General features: G+C 34.4%; 1 protein-coding gene across 1 annotated transcript; it reads left to right on the forward strand.

The window, feature by feature from the left end:
* The first annotated feature begins 67 nt into the window (after window positions 1-67).
* Window positions 68-21357, forward strand: CENPK (centromere protein K). The gene is made up of 10 exons (XM_062599273.1): window positions 68-139; window positions 2811-2945; window positions 5319-5375; window positions 7896-7968; window positions 12979-13025; window positions 14416-14498; window positions 14608-14706; window positions 14977-15112; window positions 17900-17953; window positions 20982-21357. The coding sequence occupies exons 1-10, from the start codon at window positions 137-139 to the stop codon at window positions 21138-21140; spliced, it is 846 nt and encodes a 281-aa protein (XP_062455257.1). The 5' UTR covers window positions 68-136; the 3' UTR covers window positions 21141-21357.
* Window positions 21358-22646: the final 1289 nt, after the last annotated feature.

Below are 22646 nucleotides of genomic sequence, written 5' to 3' on the forward strand. Positions count from 1 at the left end.
CGACACCGCCCCCGCCCCCGTCCTGCCTTCCGGGGCGCCCCAGAGTGACGCCACCGCGGCGGCGGCGCGGCGCAGCCAGTGAACGCGGAGCGCGCGCAGACTTGGAAGCCGCCGGGCCGAGGCGCGCGGAGCTGCCATGGTAACCGCGGGCCGGGGGGGGGGGGGGAAGGGGGCGGCCGCGCCCCGGGAGCCCCTCGGAGGGGCCTCGGGGCGCCGGGCCGCCCCCAGCGCGCGGGGCTCGCCTGCCTTTCCCGCCTCCTCCTCTCACTGCCTCTGGCTCTGGCCTTCGTGTGGGGGAGAGCGAAAGCTTCTGACCTCGCCTCTCTGTGGCGTTACTGGCGTCCTGCTGCCCCTCCCCCCCCCGGGGTGAGACCGCCCTAATTTTCCCTCTTTTCTTCCCTAACAGATTTTTCAGGCTTACCGTGACTCTCCTTTCTCATCTCTGAATTTCTTCCGCTGTACGGTTATTCTGTATTTGTCGATGTTGAACATAATTTGCATAAAGTTTGCCTGGTCCCGTGCCTTGATTAGAGGTCTCAAGTTTTCAAGTCTCTTCGGGCCCCGACGAATTAAATATTTGTCATTTACGCGCTTCAGTATGTTGCTATCCCTTATTCGTGTGTGAAAGTTGAGAACTTCACAGAAACTTTGAAAGCATGAAGCAAAACATCTTTTTCTGTTATGAGAAAAATGGTATGGGGGAGAAATTATGGGAGGAGGAGGAGAGGATATATTTTTCCCCAATTATATTCCTCTGAAAGGGAACAAAAAGCAATATATGTGCGTGGACAAGTGTGCATTGTAGCTCACTTTCTAATACTAGGTTTACCTGCTCTTTAGTATTTTTATGAGATGAAAAATTTTTTATTTTTGAACTATAACAGACAAACAAAGCTTTCAGGTAAGGAGTATGAAAAGAGGCCTAATATGACACAAAAATAGAAGGATCTCATAACTGCAAGCTCTAAAGAAAATCATCTAAACAAACATGACACTTAGGTGTGTATACCTTATAAAGTAATTAACATAGCACACTGTTAAGGACTGCAAGTGGATTTGTCTTGCTCCACAGAGACCTATATTGTTTTCTCACACTATGTAGGTTTTGAAACTTTTTTTAAAACCATTGCCATTAACGTTTTGAAGATCAATGATAATGAAGTGGTTATAATAATTACTTTAAACCTTTTGATTTTTCTCACTTTGTATTCAGAGATATTTATCTCATGTAGTGTTTTTGTTTTGGTTTGATTTTATTACTGCGTGAGGGGGTGGAGGGAAAGAGGAAGGACAGTTTTTCCCCCCTCTCACGTGTTTCCACTGCAGCTCGTTATTGTTAGTCTCCTCTGGGGCCTCTCAGCTGTACTGCAGATCCTTAAGGCAAAGTCCATACTGCCTGACTGACACAGTGCTCCCTCTAGCTTTTTGTCAGGATGAAAATCATCTATTCAGACTTTTTGTTTTGTTTGTCTCCTTGCCAGTTTTTGGTCCGAAACGAAAGTTTACATCTTATCTCAAGACTGCCTAGCTTTTTTATTAGCCTTCTGTGGGGGACTTCGCTGGAGGCATTTCAGAAGTCTTAATAAATTATGTGAGCTAGTTTTCTTTCATGTTATGGAGTTATTCCAAGCTCTTAAGAAAATAATGATTTTTCCTTTGCAAAAACTGTTCTCATTAGACCTTATCAGATCATGGCAATTCAGATTTTTTTTTCTATGTTCTGTTTTTAATTATTAATGGAACAGATTTACCAGGAAAGATTATTAGAAGTATTGCTACCTTTCAATTCTCTAGTGTGTTCAGCCCTGTGTTCAGTGAGACATTATTATTTTTTGTTAGCCACTCTGCTGCAACATACTTTAACTTTGGAACTAAATTATTCATTTGTTTGGTATATTTTTCTCTGGCATCTCTCTCTTCTGAGGAAGAACAAATAGTTGATTTTGGTTTTCTGCATCATCAAGATGGCAAAGTCATCATTTATTTCTTCATTAGATCTTTATCTTCTTCACTGTCTCCTTTTAATTTCAAGCTATTTGGTAGGTTCAGTCATATGTTTAAGTAAAGTATTTCTCCTGAATCTGTTATATTTAGGAAATTCTATTGGCTGTTTTACCTTTAACGTTTTTTTTTAAGTGCCACTTTGGCCCTTGTCATTTTCCTCTTAGTTGCTGCTGTCATTTGTATTTTTCTTTATAGACTTAACTAAGATCATGTTTCTAAATTTATGTTTCTATTTGAACCAACAGCTCCTCAAACATTTTAATTTTTACCTGTGATGAGTTTTTCCTGGCCTTGCTGGTGCCCTCTTCATTCAATAGCTTGCATGTCACTCAGGTTCTTCTGTCGTTTGTTTTCTCTTATTAACCTCCAAGACAGCTGATTTTGAAACCTTTTTATGATGTTTTTTGGAAAATGGAGCAAAAGTGACTATGCAGAAGACCTTTACAGGTATATGGAAGAAGAGTGTGGCTTTGTAGGTGTGCACTATTTCCCATTGTTTTTTAGTAAAGTTATCAGAAAAAAAGAACAAAAAGAAACCCAACAAGTGCAGATCATCCACAGCAGTTTTGAAAATTTAACACTGTGATTCAATTAAAAAAAATTATTATCTTTTTTTCAAAATTGACTGCAGTAGTACAGTTAGCTGATTTTACTGGTTGGTTGGGCTGTCTACAGTTACTAGGGAATTAACTGAAAACTTCATGGATTCAAAGAGTTTGTTTTGTTACATATTTGACTTAAAGGATTCAATATCCTGTTTATAATTGTAAATCTTTGTGGTAATGGTTCTATTTGTTTGATAATAGGCAGAAAAATTACCAGAACAGATGTCAGACTCCCAGATTTTGCCTCCAGAAAATATCAAGGAATCAGTGTGTCCTGTAGATGCCAAAGAAGAGCTCCTGGATGAATGTGAGAGTATTTGGAGGCAGCTGGAAGAGGTACAGCAATTGTGAACAGTAGGCAAAGTTTGTGGTCAGCTTTTCTCAGTGTTCTGTCTTTCATCTCCTCTCTCTTCCTTGCTTCCTCACCATGCTTCCCGCTGCCCCCCATACCCCCAAATCCCCACATCCTAACAACAACACAGACAGACAGACCTTCAAAAGCCAGAAGTAGAAATGCTAGCGGGGGTGAAGAATGCCTTGCAATGTCAGTCTTTGTTTACAGTGGGCTGATGTTAAGATTTAGTTAAATCTTAAGTAGAGAGGGAACATATCCTAAAACTAAGGAAAATATAAACAATTGTTGTTTGTGTTGTAGTAGTACCAGCAAACCAAGACTGAGAATCCTTCTCTCTTTAGCCTCATACAAAGTGGAATTGGTGTCCTCAGATACTTATGGTCTTATACAAGTGAGAGACAGAGGAGGAGAATGGGAAGAGAAAGAGACTCTCAGAAGGGTGATGCTGTTTACATACACTCATACAATCCAACAGTTATATCCTCGAGAATAAAATTTATATCTCTTGACACATGGTCCGGTGTGCTTATAAAAACACATTAGAGCAAGTTGTTTAAATATTTTAAATAAAGCAAAATCCCTGCAAAGATTAGCTGTGAGAGAATAGTATGCATTCACGAGGTTATTCTGGATCTGATGAAAAATCATGTTCTAAATTATGTTTTAGGAGTCTTAATTGCTTCAATTCTATTTTGTGTAGTATTTATACGCTATACTTGCTTGCTTGAGTTCTGTGTTGCAGATGCAATATCAGGAACAGAACAGAATTAAAAATATTGCAAATCTTAAAGTAGATTAAAGCAAAACATTATACAGTCTTAAGACCTCAAATATAAAAAACTCTATCTCAAAAGTAACTAAAATGTTGATATTTGCTATTGCATGTACTCTGAACAGCTGTGTTATTAAGAATTTGGCACCATGCATATGCTAATATTGTGGCAGAGAATGTAACATAGGAATATACATATATGTGTGTGTGTGTACATATACACGTATGGATTCCTATGTTTTAGATGTATAAATATGTGTATTATATAGATGCATTATATATAATTATTATTTGTATGTATTATAATGTATGACCATTTTGTATTGCATGCAGATATATTATACATGCTTGTGCACACCTGCACACAAATGTGTATACATAAAAAAATATATATAGGAATCATAACATGGTGTTAGAGATTCCTGCATCTAGATATATGAAGTACTGTAATAACTTATCAACAGAAGTTTTGTTTGCCTTTAGGTTTTTTAATCTTAAAGGATATAATCTTCCTTCAAATTTTCAGATAAGAGGGAAATTAAAATGTTCAACAGTTCAACAGAAAGGCTTTGAAACTTTGTATCTCATTCCCAACAGCCCCAAAACAGTAAAGGAAATGATCACATGCAGTATTTTTGGAAACTGATGAAAAGAGTTAGGATTTTTATTATTTTTGTGATTGTCACATCAGACAATTTTAAAGAATTAAGAGTTGTTGAATTACCACCTCGGATTATGTGGTTTATGATGTAATGTTCCAATTATTGTGTCCGCGTTAGCACTTCTTATTATTTTTACTTTTATATTCCTACTAATAAGCCTAGTTCATGTGTTTATTTCCAAACATGAACAGTAAGGTTTCCAAATCACTGCTTAGTAGTACACTCAGTAGAATGCATCCTGTGCTGTAGTGGGGCAGGAAAAATTACTGTCAGCATAAACAGGTATATAAAAAAGAAAATGTTTTAGCAGATGTCTCCTGCTGAAGTCTTGTATATCTGTGGTAGCCTGGATTTCAGACTTGATATACATCCTGTTATAGTCAATGAGATCTGATGCAGTGCACTTCTGAAAATCAGACCACTTCTGAAGCATACAGTGTATTTCTCTGCTAAACGAGTTAAAACAAAAAGCAGGTATTATAACGTGATTGCTCTGTTTGCAGAGCCAGAATAGTAGTACTGAGCTGTGTTAACTGCATGCCAGCTTCCCTATTCTATGTCCACGACTCCTGTCGCCTCCTAGTTTATCTTCTTTGTCTGTTTAGTGTCTGTTGTCTTATAAACCTTTTCTCTGTAATTGCACTTTTTTCTCCTCAGATCATACTTCCTCTCTTGATAGTTGTTGCTCTTCTACTTTTCAACAAGTTCTACATTTTTACTGTAATGTAATTTCAAAATATCTTTGCTGTTTTGAATCAGGCTCTGAGGGATGGCTTGGAGCCAAATCAGTTCTTCCTTTCCCTTTACTCCCCGCCCCCCAGTAAACAATTTTTATCAAAATTTTTAACCATCATGTTTCTCTCCTACAAAAGAAAAGAGAAAGTAAACATTGTTTTTTACTTTGTTTGTCTTCTACCAAGTGTCAAAGCAAGCTAACACTTTTAGGAACAGAAACACTGCCAGAATCAGATGCCAAGGTAAGACAATATATATATTTTTTTTTACTCTCCACAAAATCCTTTCTGTAAAGAAATGATATGTTTTCAAAAGAAGCAAACTAAGTTATCTTCATTTAGTCTCTAAGGTGGTCAACTTTGCTCTTATTAACTTTGATTTATTCTGAAGTTAGTTAGTGTCCAGTAAATGTGGAAAAGTTGCATTTAAGTATACCAAAAAGGTTACTTGCAGTCTAGCCATGCAATCTGATAACTAACTAACACTGGCAGCAAAATGCAGGGGCATCTAACTTCTAACAGCCATTTGGACTAATTCCTAGTCAGTGTATATGTAATTTATGAAACTGTATATAGATATCTTTAGTTTTACTCTGAAACTTGTCTTGGAAATGACTATACTCTTTTTTTTCCGCGTTGGTAGATATCATTAGGAAACTTATGTGCTAGAGTTAGAAATGAATTGAGCAACACTGAATGCATGAACTTGAACTGCTGGATCCCTAAAGTTTTTGAGAGCATACAAAAAGCTCACTTTATAGTCATGTGTAAATTCTAAATGTGAACCTGTAAAATAAAACTTATGTGTGCACTCTGAATTTGGAAGAATATAAACTATTAAACGTTTATCTGGTTAGATAGAATTCTTAAGTATTATAAATCTCCATCTAATGTGACTTCAGTAAGCACACAGAGAGTAGATTCAGTGTATCTGACTGAATGATTAACAAAATTACTTTTCTTCAGGGATGTATCTGTGGAATACCTTCAGGTATTTATCCATTAATTACTAACGTTAATCTCTTGCTATTAGTAAACATTTCTAAACCATTATTTACTCTGAATAAATAAAATATAAAGATGTATAAATCAAATGTATAAATACAGTCTAACTCCCTTTTTAGAACTCTGGATAAAATCCTAGAAGTAGAAATAAATTTTGTATCATTTTAGTTGAGCATAGACTCAGGACTTTATGTTTCTTTGCAGCTTCATTAAAGCACATTGTACCGTGTAATTGATACTCTTAAATTCTGCCGTGGTGTTGTGCGTTTCTTGAAAGCTGTCATAGCAAGACAATGATTAAATGGAGATGCAAGGGCAGATTGTACTTCATGGTAGAAAATAGGGAGGAGAGGAAAAGGTTGCGTTAGACCTACTGTCAACGCTTTCATGTGATCATATTACAGTCCGGACAGTTGCGTGTATTTTCACTGAAGCTGACAAGGTAGCTGTAGGTTTTTCCTTCCTGCAGACCTTGTCACCAATGTTTATCCCTTAATCACTTCAGTATTATAATCATGCAGTATGCTCTGTGTGGTTTTATGCCTTAATTTTGGGGACTAATTGTAGCCTGCCATTTAATGGTATACATAATGAGCACCATATTTTCCTAGGAATGTATATAGGGTGTAACAGGGATTTCTGCTATTTTTTGCTGTATATACTTTCTGTTGAAAAGTGTGTCCTTGATTGAAGATTGCCAAACGGCGATGTTAATTTGTTTGTTTTAAGTCCAGCTATTGGAATATCCAAAACATTTTGTACATTTTTTTGTACAGTTTAAAGAATGGGCAAAGGGTGTTCTCAGAAGTAATGCTCCAGTATTACGAAAGTGCTGACACTAGCAGATCTAGAAAATACAAAATATTTGGTGATTATTTCTTTGGGTTTTTTTCTCTTTTTCTCCCTCTACCTAAAACTTTAGAAGTTTTAAAGATGCACTTTTAAAAGTTATTTTGAGTAATGAAAAGCAAAACTGTAGTTATCAAATCTTGGTATTTTTTATTTTGAAATTTTGCATGATGATTCTTAGCACATTTATCTTATGTGCTTTATATTTTATTTTATAATAAAGTATGTGCTTTATATTTTATTTTATAAATACAGACCCCAGTTTCAGGAAGTAGAATAGTAATAATGAGTTCTTCTTTCTCCAGAATATGTTAAAATATTAAAATAAGTACTTTTTTAAAATCAAAGGTTGTTTAGGTTTTTTCTTTAATAAACTTTCCTAGACTGGTGTTTTGTATTATTGCTCCTGTATTCTCAGTGATTACAGTGAGTTAGAGCAGTAGTTCCTAAGCATTTTTTGTGGCTCCCACATAAGTAGTTTTGATGCGTATCATCTTCAACTCCTGATTATTTGGAAAATAAACTTTTGTTTAGTCACCATACACATCATCTGCAGCCCATTCAACCTTCAGCATATATATCAGCCATCCATCTAGGAAGGAGCATGTGAAGTAGAGTCATTGCTTCTAGTGGCTCATCTTTAGTTGCAATTGTCTGACATTGTAGAGGAAATGAAGAAAAAGTACTGTGAAGGCTTCTAATTTACTCCGAAAAAAAGAGTGAATAAGTTTTTTGATACCTGTAAGTGTCATTTTGAATTCTTTGAAGGATGAAACGATCTATTGGAATAGGTGCTCTTTTGTTTTTTGCTGCGTAAAGATGACAAATGAATTTTTATCCCATTCTATCTCATTTAACTCCAATGCAACTCAGCACGCTTCAAGAGATGCTTTTTTTCTTGTTATACAGCTTTCCTTGTTAGTGATGCGAATGAAAGCATTAACAGCAGAGTATAATCAATGGCAAAGAAGAAGTCCTGAAGGTAAGTTTTCTGATTTTTTTAATTTTATTTTTAATGTGTATTACTGCTTAAAAGTTTGTGTATACCTTAAATTTACGAAGTATCTTTCATCTAGGCATTTTAAACTGAACATATATTTAAATATGTTTGTTGCTCATATTATTATGCAATAAGTACTTAAAAACAAAATGAAATACTTCAACAGTAGCAGATATGTTTCCTTTCTGGTTGTTATACTATATTCTTTTTAGCACTTCAGTCCTCAAAGTGAATTATCCTAAGACTTAATCCTATGATTGTGGACAAATAAATGCGTAATTCCTACCATTTATCAATCCGCTAAAGGGAAAATAAGTGTTAGCAGATCTCTGGAAACATTTTGGCCTAAATCACAAAAGTGCGTTATACTGTTACTGTTTTTTTCAGGTTTGCCCTTTCTGTGATTGTTTCTTCTCCATCTTTTATCTGTACTTCCTTTTTAGGCTAGAACTACCTTGAAAAAGAATTCTGTCTTTATGTTGTCTTTTAAAAAGCCAGTATACTTTTAATTTTTGGAAGTACTAATAATAAACTCAACAGTAGTTTACTCAAACATATTTTTATCCTTGCCCTTTTTTTTTTTTTTTAAGTAGTACGTCACAGAAGTGTGTTGTTTTATGATGTATTAGCTGAAACTTTCAAGTAAACTTTTAGTGGTAAACCCACTACAGCATAATAAAATGTCTAGCTTGGATTTAATGGGGTTCAGAAATTCCTGGTCAAGAAAAACTCGTAAGAGACACTTCAGCAGATGGTAACCACACAGGAATCCAGATCACTTGTTTATCCTGAGAAGCACAAGCCACTGAGAGAAATGATAACTCTTTTAGAGTTGTCAGTCCTCATCAGTCAAAACATAATTCCTCTGTTCTTCAAGATGCCTTTTATACCCATCAGTGCTAACTGGCTTTGCTCTGTTGCATGACTGATGTGGCCAGGCACAGTGAAAATAAAACCATTCAGAGCTGGAGTGCAGGTAATGTGGCCCTTTGGGTGTTCCATTTGGAGACTCGTAAAACAGTTTATATTGAACTGTCATTAATCTTCTCCTAACATTCAGTTCTGTGTCTGCTGTCAAGGACCCTTTGGCATCTTTCAACCTGGTAAAATTTATTCGTGTAACTCTGCTATCTGCATATACATACCCATTGGAATGTTTTTGTGCCAGAATCTTGTCCTTTTTAGCATTTCCAAAATGATGGGAATATGACATAGACAGCAAGTGGAGATTTCTAATATTTTGTAACTTGGCCAGATTGGAATGCATTTTCAGAGGAATGTTCAAGTTGCTTCTCCAGTTTCTGTCAAAGTTTATGTTATGTGCTGCATGTCATAGGATCAAATAATAAGAGTTGAAAAAATGTAAATATTTTTTTTTTCTCAGAAATGGGTATTGCTGCTTTGTTGGAATAAATCCATAGTTCACGTGCTTTGTTAGCCTGTCTCTAAGAATGGTCAGCCTCAAATGCTTCTTAGAGGTGTGGAGACCAAAAGTATGGAATTGAATTTTGAAATACTGTTCAACTGCTGTTTCTGAATAAGGTGCTGTTTTCCGAAGCTACAGATGAATCGAAAGTACTTATAATTTTTATCTGGGTAAAATAACTTCAGATGTTGAGTTTTGTTATTAAAATAGGTAATCTTTTTAAACTTTAAGCTGTTTGCTTAAAAATATTCTTGAGGCATACCTATTTTTATTGGCTTGGTGAGTTGCTTGGCTCAAACATTCTAATTTGTTCCCAGGTAATAAGATTTGTTAGTATAAATTTTAATTTATACTGGATAAATGATCTGTGCATATTATGATATGAGTAATTTATCATTTTGCAGTCAAAGCTTTGCCTTTTAAATTTTCTTTTTGGCTACTTTTCTGAGGGAAAGAAAACAAGGTGCATTTAAGAATTTGTATAAAATCATAATGGTTGTATGAAAATGGAGAGTCTACTGGGCTTATATCTTTTGTGTTGGCTTTACATCTCGGCTTTTTTCTACCTCTTGTTTGTTTTGAAGGAGTTACTTAATCGAAAACATTGTCTGAATGAACATAAATAGGGATAGTAGAAATATTAGTTGCATACAGTTTACTTAGAGCATGAATGTCAGGCAGTCGTGCTACTTTGTGGTTTGGCTTTATTTATTTTTTTATTGTTATTATTATTTTACTAACAGCCAGTACAGTTCTTCTAAATGAGGATCTGTCAGCATTTCCATTTTCAATCTTATTTTCAAGGGTTATAACTTGGCAGTTCTAAACTTCATTGGCACAATCTTGGCAAATGGGCTTAAATCCACAATGCAAATTTTGTTTAGTTTTGCCAAGCTTTTACTTCAGTCTCTTGTTCTTTCTCGATTTCTGATACTATTTATGTAGCTTTAGAGCTGCCAGATCAGCTAAAATGAAACTTTTTAACAAGCGTTTGGCTCTTAAAAATAAATTTTAACTTTTACCTTTGCTGAATAAAAAAGTGGAAGCAACCATTTTTTTTTTTTAGCTTTATAAATCAGTTGTGGTCTCTCTTTAACTTCTATTTTCCTTTGCAAAATATCAATATTCTGCCAAATTCCTCTTATTTTAACAAGTAGGAGTTTCTGTGTACAGACATGCATAGCAGTTGCTCTTTTATTCTTAACATCTGGTATTATTTTGCCTAGTAATTGTATTACATATCAGTAGACTATTCTTCGTGACCTTCATTTGATTTTTGCAACTTACATTTGCAAGTGTAGTGAATCATAACTGAATAAAGTTTAACTGATAGTAGATACAGCAGCCTGTGTACTTTGCAGTAGTGGCTGCCATAAATGTGCTGCCTCAGCATCTTACGATCTTCACTGGCTCTTCGCTGAGTTAAGTCTTGGTGAAGGGATCAGCTCTGATCCTGAGATTCTAGCCACTGAAGAGGCTGCCTCAGCACCTGTAACTCACAGAGCTGGGTTAACAGGGTTAATGATCCTTTCCTGGAAGGATGTGCCTCCTAGTCTAATACTCTCACAGCATTCAGTATTACTGGGAGTCGTGTGCTTAGAACAAACTGCCTAAAACTCAAGTGTTAGAAAATTATAGTGGAAATTTGTAACTTAAGATAGTGATGGTTTGTGATCATCACAGGAATAAAGAGTTTTATGCGATTCTTCAAATATGCCAGTGAATATTTAATGCAAATATTTAATTTAGTCATTATATTTACATTATAATATACATTATAATAACATCTTAATAATAGCTATATTTAATTTGAATAAAAGCCTGTCAATTAATTTGTTCCTGCATATATAGGATATTAATGTCATTAAAGAAATCTTGCTCTAATATTAGCACTGACCACTGCCTCCTGCAACGCTTAAACACAAGTTGATTTAGGAACACTCTACTCAAATTTTGTATTAAGATTTAGAGATAGTAATTTTCTAACTAAAAGAAGTTTTACTCTGATATGTAACAAGGAATTCTGAGCTCAAGTTTCACCAATTTTCATCTCTGAACAAACACTTACTGCTGTTAAAACTATTAATTTGTTTTCTCAAAGTTTGTGGAGATTTAAAACTACTATAAAATTACTTCATGAAAAATGGTACTTCTATTGTTCTTAGGAAACATTTAAAACTTTAACAAAAAGGAAAATCCTTAACGTTCTGATAAAGTTTTCATCAGAAATTGCTTTTGTTAAGATTAGATGTTTGAAGCCCAAACTTGGATAAAAATATCCCCCAATGTTAAAATTTAGATGTTGGAGTAGCTTTCGTTCTCTTAAAAGACAGATTCAGACGCTTTGCTTTTTCCAAAGTCATGCATTTATGCAGATACTGAAAGCTGGCATGAGTTTCAAAATTGGTTGAGAATTGATTGGAGTCCATTGAAGGCTATTAAGTACAGCAATTCCCCTTTTATTTAGAAAGTCCTTGAGCTAGGTTCTGCAGAAATATTCTGTGGAAATATTACCACATGCTGAAAAAATACAGTATTTTCCCTGAAGTATTGCTCCAGCTCCCGGGGTTGGAGATGCTATATTGGCCTAGCTAGGCTTCTCTAACAGATAGCTGTTCTTGTGAACAGTAAGGATGGTGGCGTACTTTGCCAGTTCTTTGAATATGGTGTGTTTTACAATCCTTTTCAAGCAATGGAGAAGCGCTGGAGTATTGAAACCTAAGATGCTCACTTGATTTCTATCTTTAACAACAACAAAATCCATACATGCACCCCAAACCAACTCTCTTTTTGGGACAACATTTCCCTCTTTGTATAATGTAATGTATTTTTGTTGTAAGTGAAGTCTTAAGCAAGAAAGTCAACAGCATCTTGGGCTGTATTAGGAAGAGCATCACCAGCAGGTCAAGGGAGGCGATCCCTGCCCTCTACTCGGCGCTGGTGAGACACATCTGGAGTGCTGTGTCCAGTTCTCGGCTCCCCAGTACAGAAGAGACACGGGCATGCTGGAGCGAGTCCAATGAAGAGCTGTGAAGACGATTAAAGAACTGGAGAATCTGTCAAATGATCAGAGGCTGAGCAAGTGAGGATTATTTAGCCTGGAAGGCTCAGAGGAGGATTTTATCAAAGTGTATAAATACCTGATGGGAAGGTGCAAGGAAGATAGAGCCAGACTCTTCCCGGTGGTACCCAGTAACAGGAAAAACAGCAATGGGCACAAACTGAAATACAGAAAATTCCATTTGCACTTGAGAACAAAAAATTAGGCTTGCATATCTTGTTAATATAAAGTACGACTGCACTTTATATTTCAGTGCTACATACCTGAGATAGCTGAGGTGTAAAAAAAATAACCCAGAAACCTTAACACAGCACTTTCAATCTAGTTTATTTTACTGGAAAGTAAAATAAAAATGAAATATGGTTAAATTGCTTCTGATAGCCAAGCTAGTTTTTTGGGGAGCTACATAAGTTTGTCTCTAACCATACTGTTCTTCAGTATAAACAAGTCTGCTATACAATACAAAAAAAGAAAAAAAAAGAAAGAAAATTATTTTTTTTTCCAGTAATTTCTACCAATCCAGATGTACTGGTAGCATTGGGAAAAGAAGAGGTAAGTCTCTCCTTCTTTTTTTAAAGTGGAAAAAAAGTATATACAATTCCTGTATTTTCCTATTACTTCTCCTGTAATGGGCTACTGCTAAGATACTCTGCTTGCTTCTTTAAGCATTGTAGTTTTTTAATGTTTTTCTTCTCCTGAATTGTGTTATAATTACTAAAGTTTCCTAGTTTTAATGAATGATTTTTTTAAGCAGTTTTTCTATATTGCATTTCATACTTAATATAAAATAACGTAACATTATATGTTGCACAGAAGAGTCAATATTCTTAGACCTTAGATTTCTGTGGGAATAGTCTGCAAATATTTTGTTGAGCTCCTATAGACAGGGAGGAAAGGGCAAATCAAGAATGTATTAGCAATAGCATTACTTTATATTGGTTGAACATTGATATGAAACAGTAGCTGAGAATATTTTTATGGCTATGGTATTGACATAGTCATAAATAGGCCAATAAATGAAGATACATTAAGATTATGAACTATTTAAAATAGTCTTGCTTCACTTACCTTTTTAATTTTCTTCCTAGCAACTTTCCTCCCTCTAGTGTCATTTACGTCAGGGAACTCAATAGTTATTAAAAGCCACTGTTAACAAGGTGATTGGTTACATACTTTCATCCGAGTGTGTTGCCATGGCATGTTTTGTCTGCTATCCCATTTTGTGACTTAATTTGTTGAGGATTCCAATATTTTTTAAGATGTATAAAACACACTTGCTTCTGTAAAATATTTTCAGAATTTTTATTTGTTTGAGCAAAATACAAAGCAGTTCTTGTAACTTGCATAAAAGACAAAATATTCCAAAGGACTCCAAATTATAGCAGTATCCCTAACTCATTAAAGAGACATAACCTATTAGGATGAAAGACCCAGCCCAGTGAGGTGTGCTTTCCCTATGGACAACTTTTGGCTGCAATAGTCTCTATTTCTCCCTCTTTACTCTCAGAGTATGTTCATACTAAAGTCACTTAGTTCATGAATGCAATCAGCTTAATTCAAGAATCAATCTTTCCTTGCAGCATCTTTGTTTTGGAGTGCCTTTTTTGTTTGTTTGTTTGTGCCAAAGATTTTTCCTCCTCAGTGGTTCATTAGATTAGGTGAGCAGCAGTTCATGTGAATGCTCTGTAATCTGCTTCAGTAAAATGGGCTAGGTTGTTTTAAGGAGCCTCAGTAAGACATTAATGAGCAACTGGGGACAATAACGTATATATTTTAAATTAGACTGTTACTCTATAGCAGTATTCTTTTAGGAAATTACAGATAACTTTGGCTCTTTTTAAATCTGCTTTCATATATCAGATACAGGTATAGTCTTACATAGAATGAACACTAGCAACTTAGCTATCTGTAAACTATAGGTTCGTTTTTCTTTTTTTTATAGTTGCAGAAAGTAAAGAATGATCTTGAAATGGTGCTGTCAACAGTTCAGTCAAAGAACAAAAAACTGAGAGAAGATCTGAAAAGGTAATACAATAACTAGAATTTATAAATACTTTGAACTTTTTTTACAAAGTATTGTTTTACTTGTCCAGGAAAACTATCTGTTCTATTTTCTACTTTTTGTATTTCAAAGAGAACAACAGTGGCATGAGGAACAGCAGCAGATAGTAGATGCTCTTAATGGAATTGAAGAAGAGATGAAAAATCAAGTTGTACAGTTTTCTGAAAAAAGGTATTCATATGCAGTTGAGTTTTTCCTATTGAAGAATTTAAATGTTAACAGGAGAAAATGAGTAGTCAAAATCTTAAAAATGTACTACTCTTTTGTAAAATAAATAACTTAGTAATGCATATTTGAAACATACAGAAAATGTTGCTACAATCTGCTTATAGTCTGTGATTCAAGATGTTGATTTTAAAACAATAGAAAATATGGATTTTTTTTTAACTGTGAAATTTTCTTAAATTATTTTTTTGGATTTGATCTTACATTGGATACTAGAACGTTTCAAGAACTGAAAAATAAAATGCTGAAACTAAGGACATATAAGGAAGAACTCTTGAATGCTTTGGGTGAGTTCCTAGAAGAGCATTTTCCCCTTCCAGAAGAAGATGGAAGTGCTAAAAAAAAGAAAAAAGTAAGATTTTTCTTTAAAATATATATCTATGTTGAGAGAGAAAAAGTGTGTGTGTGTATATGTGTGTGTGTATGTGTATATATATATATATATATATATATATATATATATATATATACACACATATATTAAAAATTGGAATATTCACTTTAATTAGATATAATACTTTTTTAAAATCACTGGCATAGAAACTAGTTATATTTTGAAATAAAAGTACTTCTTATAGCTGATCCTTTGTGTTTAATTGATATTTTTCAAATTTGTTTATATTATTTTAGACTATCCTCAGCTGGGCATTTTCCTTTTTAATGCACATATCCTTTAGCCAACAAGATGCACAGCAATGTATTGTATTTCTTACTGGACTGCAAGTTGTGCCAAATTTAGAAATGCTGAGCAGTTTACTCCAAATTGTTCCACGTTTTTTTTTTACTGGAGTAGTCAAGTGGATTCATATTTTCCTTGGCAAAGCAAATTTTAATTGTCTAACAATATTTTTGGAACAATAATAAGGACAAGTGTTTATAATTAGAGTGTAGTTTAGAATGTTAACCATCAGTTTCCTGTTCAGGCAAACTAGGCCAGAAATTATCTTAAAACTTTAGGGAAAATAGGCAGCCAGGGAGTATTTTGCATAATAAATTCAAAGTCTGCAGTAAAAATAAACCTTTCACCATTACTATTTATAAGAATAGTTGCAAAAATGCTGCAGAAAAGATGGGATTTGATTTGGCTTTCAGACACACTTAAGAGCACAGGACTAAAAGGATGTCTTGAATCCAGTTCCCTGTTATTGCCAACAACCACAAAATTTCTTTAATACTCTGACTGAGCTCCACTTAAAAACTATTTTTTGTTGTTACTACTGTTCCTGTTGGAGTTCTAGGGCCTCAGTACTCTAGTTAGAAACTGTCTTACAATTTCCAGTCTAAATTTATTCACATCTAACACAGATCCAGTTATTCTTACGCCAGTATTGTCCTTAGAATAGTTCTTTCTTGTGTTTACTCCTCCTGATATAATTATAGAGAGCAGTCATATCCCCTCCACACCACTGCAAGCTCCACCAAGCCTGGCTCTTCTGGTTCCATCCTCCTTTCAGGTGGCAGGAGTGTCTGAGATTGGGAGTTGGGGGGGAAGGCTAAATCACAGCAGCCCAGATTAGCTTCTGTTGCCATGACTCCACACCTTTGGTACAGGCAGTGACTGATATAAGAATTATATTGCATTTTCAATCTTGGACAAAAAAAGATATGTTTTTTGAGATAAGAAATGTGGAAAGTCAAATGATAAGGAACATTCTATATGTAATTTAAACTGTCTTATGGAAGGAGGAAAAAAAGGTGCAATTCAGGTAAAATAAATAAATCAGTGCTGACCATCCAGCTTAAAAGTGACTTTATACATGTTAGTTAAATTGGAGATACTTATTAAATTTGTGGTACTTAAAATTTGTAAATAATGTAATTATATGAAACGCTACACTAGAAACCTAGCAAGACAATTTTGCCAGGTCTGTGAGAGTGCAACTTCTCTACACTAATATCCTTGGGATTTTAATCTTTGTATATGAGCTTTAATACCTACTGAAGGCCACAATCTAATTTTACCTTTGAGGCGCAAATATTGAACCTGCTACTTAAGTTATGAAGTAATATTTTTTGGCCTGGGAAAATACAATAGCCAATGTTACAAAGGATCTTCATAACTGCTCCATGGGATCTTTTGCAGCTTCTTAGTGTAGCCTCTACTTCCTCTGCCTGATATAACGGTAAAGGCACAAAGATGCACATTATTGAGCCAGGGCTGAGCTGTGATTTGTGCAAGGAAATCTCCTTGGAGCAAGCAGTGTGTCCTTGTAGCTGTCTGAAATTGAGAGTATGCAGAACTTCTGCAAAGGAAAGAAGGAGCCAGACTTTGCCTTTCATGAATTCTTATTTATCGTCTTGCTTCCTTGTCTGTTCCAAAATCAGAGCTCGTGTAAGGTGCTGCCCATCTGTTAATGTCTTAGGACTTGGGTCAAAACATTCAACAGCAGTGCTGCGTTATCTCCTTCATTTTGTTGAGTGTGAAGTGGATAGGGGAAACTGATAAAACTGAAAAATGAAAAAAATCAAGTTTACCCTGCAACAGCACAGTTTTGCTGGCATTATTGCCTAAGAAATTCATATCAGTTTAAAGAGGAATAACTTGATTTGCTTGCCATAAATGGAAACAAGTAATTGTCTAATGGATCACTGTAGGACATATTTTATTACGGAAATATTTTTTAAAAAACTCTGATTCTATTTTTTTAAAGTTGGCCAAGTTTTTTAATTAAAGTCAACAGTAACAGCAAACACATACTCACCTGTAACTCATGAGAAAATATTAATGCACTATGAACTGAAGTCTTAAGGTACATGAGATTTGCAGCTCATTGCAAATTTTCTCTAAAGTTTGAGGAAAAACATTATTAATCTCCTAACAGATAATATTCACAGAATGTTTTCTACTGCACTGTTATATACTTGTTTTTATTTAAATAGACCCCTGTGTATGTACTAAAATCAATTAAGAAGATTAATCTTAACAAATACATTGTTGCATTTAAACTTTGTGTTATTGAACTGATGGATGAGAGATATTAATTATAACTTGTATTTGTACCATGACTAAACATACAAGTAAAATTCATCAGTTATGTACTATGCAACTATGTGATTGTTTTTCTTTGTCAACTAAGATTCTTCCTGACTATTTGTTTTTATTTTTCTGACTTGGCTATGTGGGGGGTTATCTTTGCAGAACTCTTCTGAAGAGCCAGCTGTACAACTGATAACACTGCATGAAATTTTAGAGGTAAGATGGTTTTGTTATACAGAGATTTGGAGGATCTTGTAATACTCGGATCTGATCACAATATATTAATAAGAGTATGTGATATACAATTAACATAGTTAAATGAAAAGCAGACTGTTCAGGAATGTTACATCATATTTTATATTGATTTCTATCAAACAAAAATCCATTATTTTTACAAGAACTTTGGCAATAGTTTAGCTAACTAACTTTCAGATTGAGTTGCCGGGTGATTATCTCTTATTTCATAAATGATCTTTAAACTCTGAATTTTATATTGGTTATTTACACACACACACACACACACATACACACACACACAAAGTGTTATGAGCCTTAGTGGCTCATAGTAGGAGAAACAAATGCTGTGGTTTAAAAAAGGAAAAAAAAAGAACAGCAAATCTGTTCCATTTCAGGCTATATTTTGTACTGTTTCAGTACAAGTATTTCTGAAATATAACATAATAATGGTTATAGGAGGCCCAATTCATGTGCATTCTCTTCAGTTGACAAGGTTATTTTGTTTTATATGGAGAAGATTTTTTTTAAAAATCCAATTAATGTATTTCTAAAGGATTTTATAATGATTCCAAGATGGATTAGTGAGTATTTTTAATTTCATTACAAATTATGATTTTGAATTGCATAGCATAATTCTGAGGGAGCTGTAAAAAAAAAAAACAAAACAAAAAAAAGAAAAAAAACAAAGAAAGAAACTTTTGAGTAGCAGTGGTTTCCTTCTTGTCCTAAATATAGTATTTGAAATTAAATTCCCCTTCCTCCTCTATCCCTGTCCTTCAGATAGCTATAAGGATCTATGTATAAGACCTCCTTGAAAACCACTTTTTTTTTTTTCCTGGAGGAAACTTGATGAATAACAACATTCTGGTGTTAAGATGCTAAGATCCGGTCACAATGACATTGTTGTGCTTTAGTTTAAAGTCCAGACAGTGAATCTGTACTTACATCATCAAATTCATTTTACATGCCTCAAGTATCTCAGCATGCCTATTAATGCCAAATTAGGCAGAGCTGGAAAACAAATCAGAATTTAAAATAGCCATGTTCCCTATGGAAATAAAATTTTAAAGCTCTCAATACATTAGAAGTACCCTTCATATTTTTCTGATAATATTGATCTCCTCCAAAATGCTGATTTCCATTTGGAAGAACAAACTAGTCCCAGAAATTCAGACTTATTTTTAACTATCTTGGCCTAAACTATGAATGTCCCTTATCTTTGTTTTATGTTGTTTTTCTTTTTTCTTTTCTTTTTTTTTTGGTTGAACAACTTGGTTTGAGTTTCAAGTGCCTGTTAAATTTCAAAACTGTGTTCTTAGATATAGATAATAGTTTCTTAAAGAGACAAATGCAATCTCATCTTTATATTACAAATACAAATTTAGGGTTTGCTGTTATTGAATTCATAGCCAAAATTACAACCAGTGGGTGTGTTCCTTCCTAACCATGCCTCCTTAATAAAGGTGTACATTTTAATAAATACACTTTGACCACCTGGATGTATACATTTATATTATTTAGGGATACTGATAGCTCCTTCGTTAAATTTGTGTAAGATACTACAACAATGAATAAATTTCTTTTTCATGCAAACCTCAGAATTTTTATTATGCTTTTATTCCAGTAATGAGCTGTATTTTTTTTACAAATGCAGTAATTCTTTTCCTTTTAATAGTTTGAAGATTTTTCCTATCAGACTGAGAATTTAGAGAAATAATTTAAGATTTGGAACAATGTATATAATAGAAATGTATTTAAATAGGTGCTAGTTGTAAAGGCTATTTTGGAATATAGATGTCGAAAAACATCTGAGCAACAAGTGATCTAAAGTAAGGTATTGGAGTAAATATTAAGAACTAGGGCAAATGAATATCAAAGAAATAAACTGGAACAATTCTTTGGAATGCTCTGAAATGCAGCAGAAGGGCAGCCTTTTCTGAGCATAGAAATGGATGAAAAAGCAGTAAATTTGGTTATAAGCATTTTGATGTGTTTTTCCTTAGCAATAAGAAGGTAGGCAGAATATTTTGTACATGCTAAAATTTGGAGAGCTAGAACATTTAGAAGCTCTGAGTAGAAAGATTTAGTGTCCAAGAGGAGTAGAGAGAGCATCACGGATGGGTAATATTTCATCATGTGTAGATGTCTGCAGTATTTATTTTGAACAATATTATGAGGGCATAGATATGGTCTCTAAGAACAGAAAAACAAGACTGATGTTTGCTTTTAATTCCGTTAACTGTATTTACTTCAGAAAGGAAGGAGAGGCAAGGAGGTAGTAAGAGGAGAGGAACTGGTGTAGGGTGGTAGTCATGCGAGAACAGGAAGTGATACATGCTTACCACTTAGGAGGCAAGCAAAAAAAATGTGACCTTGTAAAATACGACAATGATGTTCAAATTCTCATAGGGATACATTTTTAGCACTAGCTATAGTAAGACAATGCGGAAAAAATAATTTTTTCCAGTCTAAGACAACACAGGGTTATTATTGATGAGGAAAATAGTTAAAAACATGAGATGGGCATTTTTCTCTGATAAAATCTGAAATATTGAGATTATTTGTTGGCAGTAAGTCATTATGGGTTTGAGGTAAGTGATTTCCAAATATTTAGCTAGTTAGCTTTCCCTCTTTTTTAATGCTTGTGACCCTATATTAACAAACACTAAATATTGTTAGAATTTACTGTTTTCATGTCCAGATTATTTAGGTATTTACCCTGTTATGCTATTAAAATCCATTTAGAACTTTTGATAGGTGTTGAAGAACTTAGTCTGAATAAAAGAATTCTAATTTTGATTTTTACTTCAGAAAATAAATAGAGAAGTTAATTGAAAGTTCTTAATTTTACTTCTACCTTGAACAGATCTTGCATTTCTCCTGTAGTCTTGTATTTCTTAGTTAGGCCATCTAAACCATGCTTATTACAATCCTGTCTACAAGTTTAAAGGAGATCAAATAGAGCTGTTCTGTTCACATTCTAAACTTCATGCTTTTGGTCTTCCAGATTCTTATAAACAAATTAATGAGTACACCGTATGAACCCTATTTAACAATCAGTGACTCGTTTTGGCCACCTTATATTGAGCTGCTGCTGCGATATGGAATTGCACTGAGACATCCAGAAGATCCAAACAGGATACGCTTAGAAGCCTTTCACCAGTAGAGAAAACTTCGTTTACCTGAAAACAAAACAACAGTACTCTTACTTGCTAGGAAGATGTCCTTCTGTTTCATTGTCATATCAGCAACCTCTTCCTGTTGGATAGTGTGTGTGTTTGTTTTAATAAAACGTGCATTTGGCAAGAGTGTGAAATATCAAAAAGACAATTTTCAACTTCAATTGCTCATAGCTATAATTATTTTTCAGTTTTATTGCAAGTGATGCCAAAATTTGCATTTTGCTTTTTTTCAGCTACTTTAAATAAGATGCAAATTGAGATAATAGACAAAGTAAAGAAGTCTAACAGTCCTTTTGACTTTAAAGATTGTATTTTACATGTGATTTTTTTTCTTTTATATTCATTTCTTAGATTGCGTTAACTCATCTCAATTTCATTTAATATTTTGTCGCACTCAAAGTCAAAACTCCCCCAAATGAGGTCTTGGAGACATTTAGAACTGCCAGTGAAGTAGCATCTTCAAGAGGATGTTATTTTCGAGAGACTGCAAATGTGAGTTCGTTTCAAGATAAACATTTAGAAGAGCTGACACATCTTTCTGTGCGAAGGGCTGAAGATGTTCAGCGTGCAGATTTACAACCATATGTTTCCTAAACAGACCCTTTTTGTGTTGTGTTATGTTGCATGAAGCCATCTGCCTTCACATTTCTGAACTGATTTATCAAGGCTCATGAAATGTCTTTATGTTCTGTAGATTTCTACAGTTTGTAAGTTAGAGCAGCTGATAGTTACCATCTGAATGGCATTCTATTGTCATTCTAGTATGCTTTTATATGGATGTTGTTATCGTATTCCATAGGTACACAGACAACAACTTGCCTAATTGTACACAAGTAGTCTCCAATTAACCCTGGGACTGAAGCTGGAAGTTCCACTTCTGTGGATCTGCAGCGAGTATAACCTTGGGAAATAAAACATGCCTTTGATTAACCAGATTTCAGTTTAACCAATATTCAGTTTATTCAGTTGTCAGGTAGGGGTATAAATGTTACTGATTTTTTAGTTCAGAGAAAAATAAAGGGCAATACAGATAAACTAAATGTTCAATAACTGAAACAAAATTAAGCTGTTTGGTGCTATAAAAGTCTACCTGGACAGGGCTTAACACAGTTCTTCATGTGAAGGCTCAACTGATGATACGAGGACTCTTAGGGGATGACAGGGGAACAATTCAGTGCAAGTTCTAGCATAATTACCTTTTTTAGCCTTACTAAATGTTAAGCAAAAATTCATTGTCTTGTATTTTTTGCATGAATGCAGTTACACATTTATCTGCCAGTTTTGTTACTTAATTATTCAAATAGCTAAGAGATTTTTTTAGCTTAGCTTTCTAGCATTGCCTCTTTGGATTTTTTTTTCTTCATCTCTTAAATACTTTGTATTCTACTACCCTTTTATCTTATTACTTATAATATAAAGCTGAAGTACTTCACTGAACTTGAATGTCTGCTTCTGTGGTGGGGGTGGTAAGTAGGAGAAGAGAAAATGTT

Source organism: Rhea pennata, chromosome Z, assembly GCF_028389875.1.
Source record: "Rhea pennata isolate bPtePen1 chromosome Z, bPtePen1.pri, whole genome shotgun sequence".
Lineage (NCBI taxonomy): Eukaryota > Metazoa > Chordata > Aves > Rheiformes > Rheidae > Rhea > Rhea pennata.

Coding starts and splice junctions, on each gene's coding strand:
- CENPK (XM_062599273.1), top strand. Junction 2,946..5,318: donor TTTGGAGGCAGCTGGAAGAG/GTACAGCAATTG, acceptor TCTTCTACCAAG/TGTCAAAGCAAGCTAACACT. Junction 17,954..20,981: donor CACTGCATGAAATTTTAGAG/GTAAGATGGTTT, acceptor TTGGTCTTCCAG/ATTCTTATAAACAAATTAAT.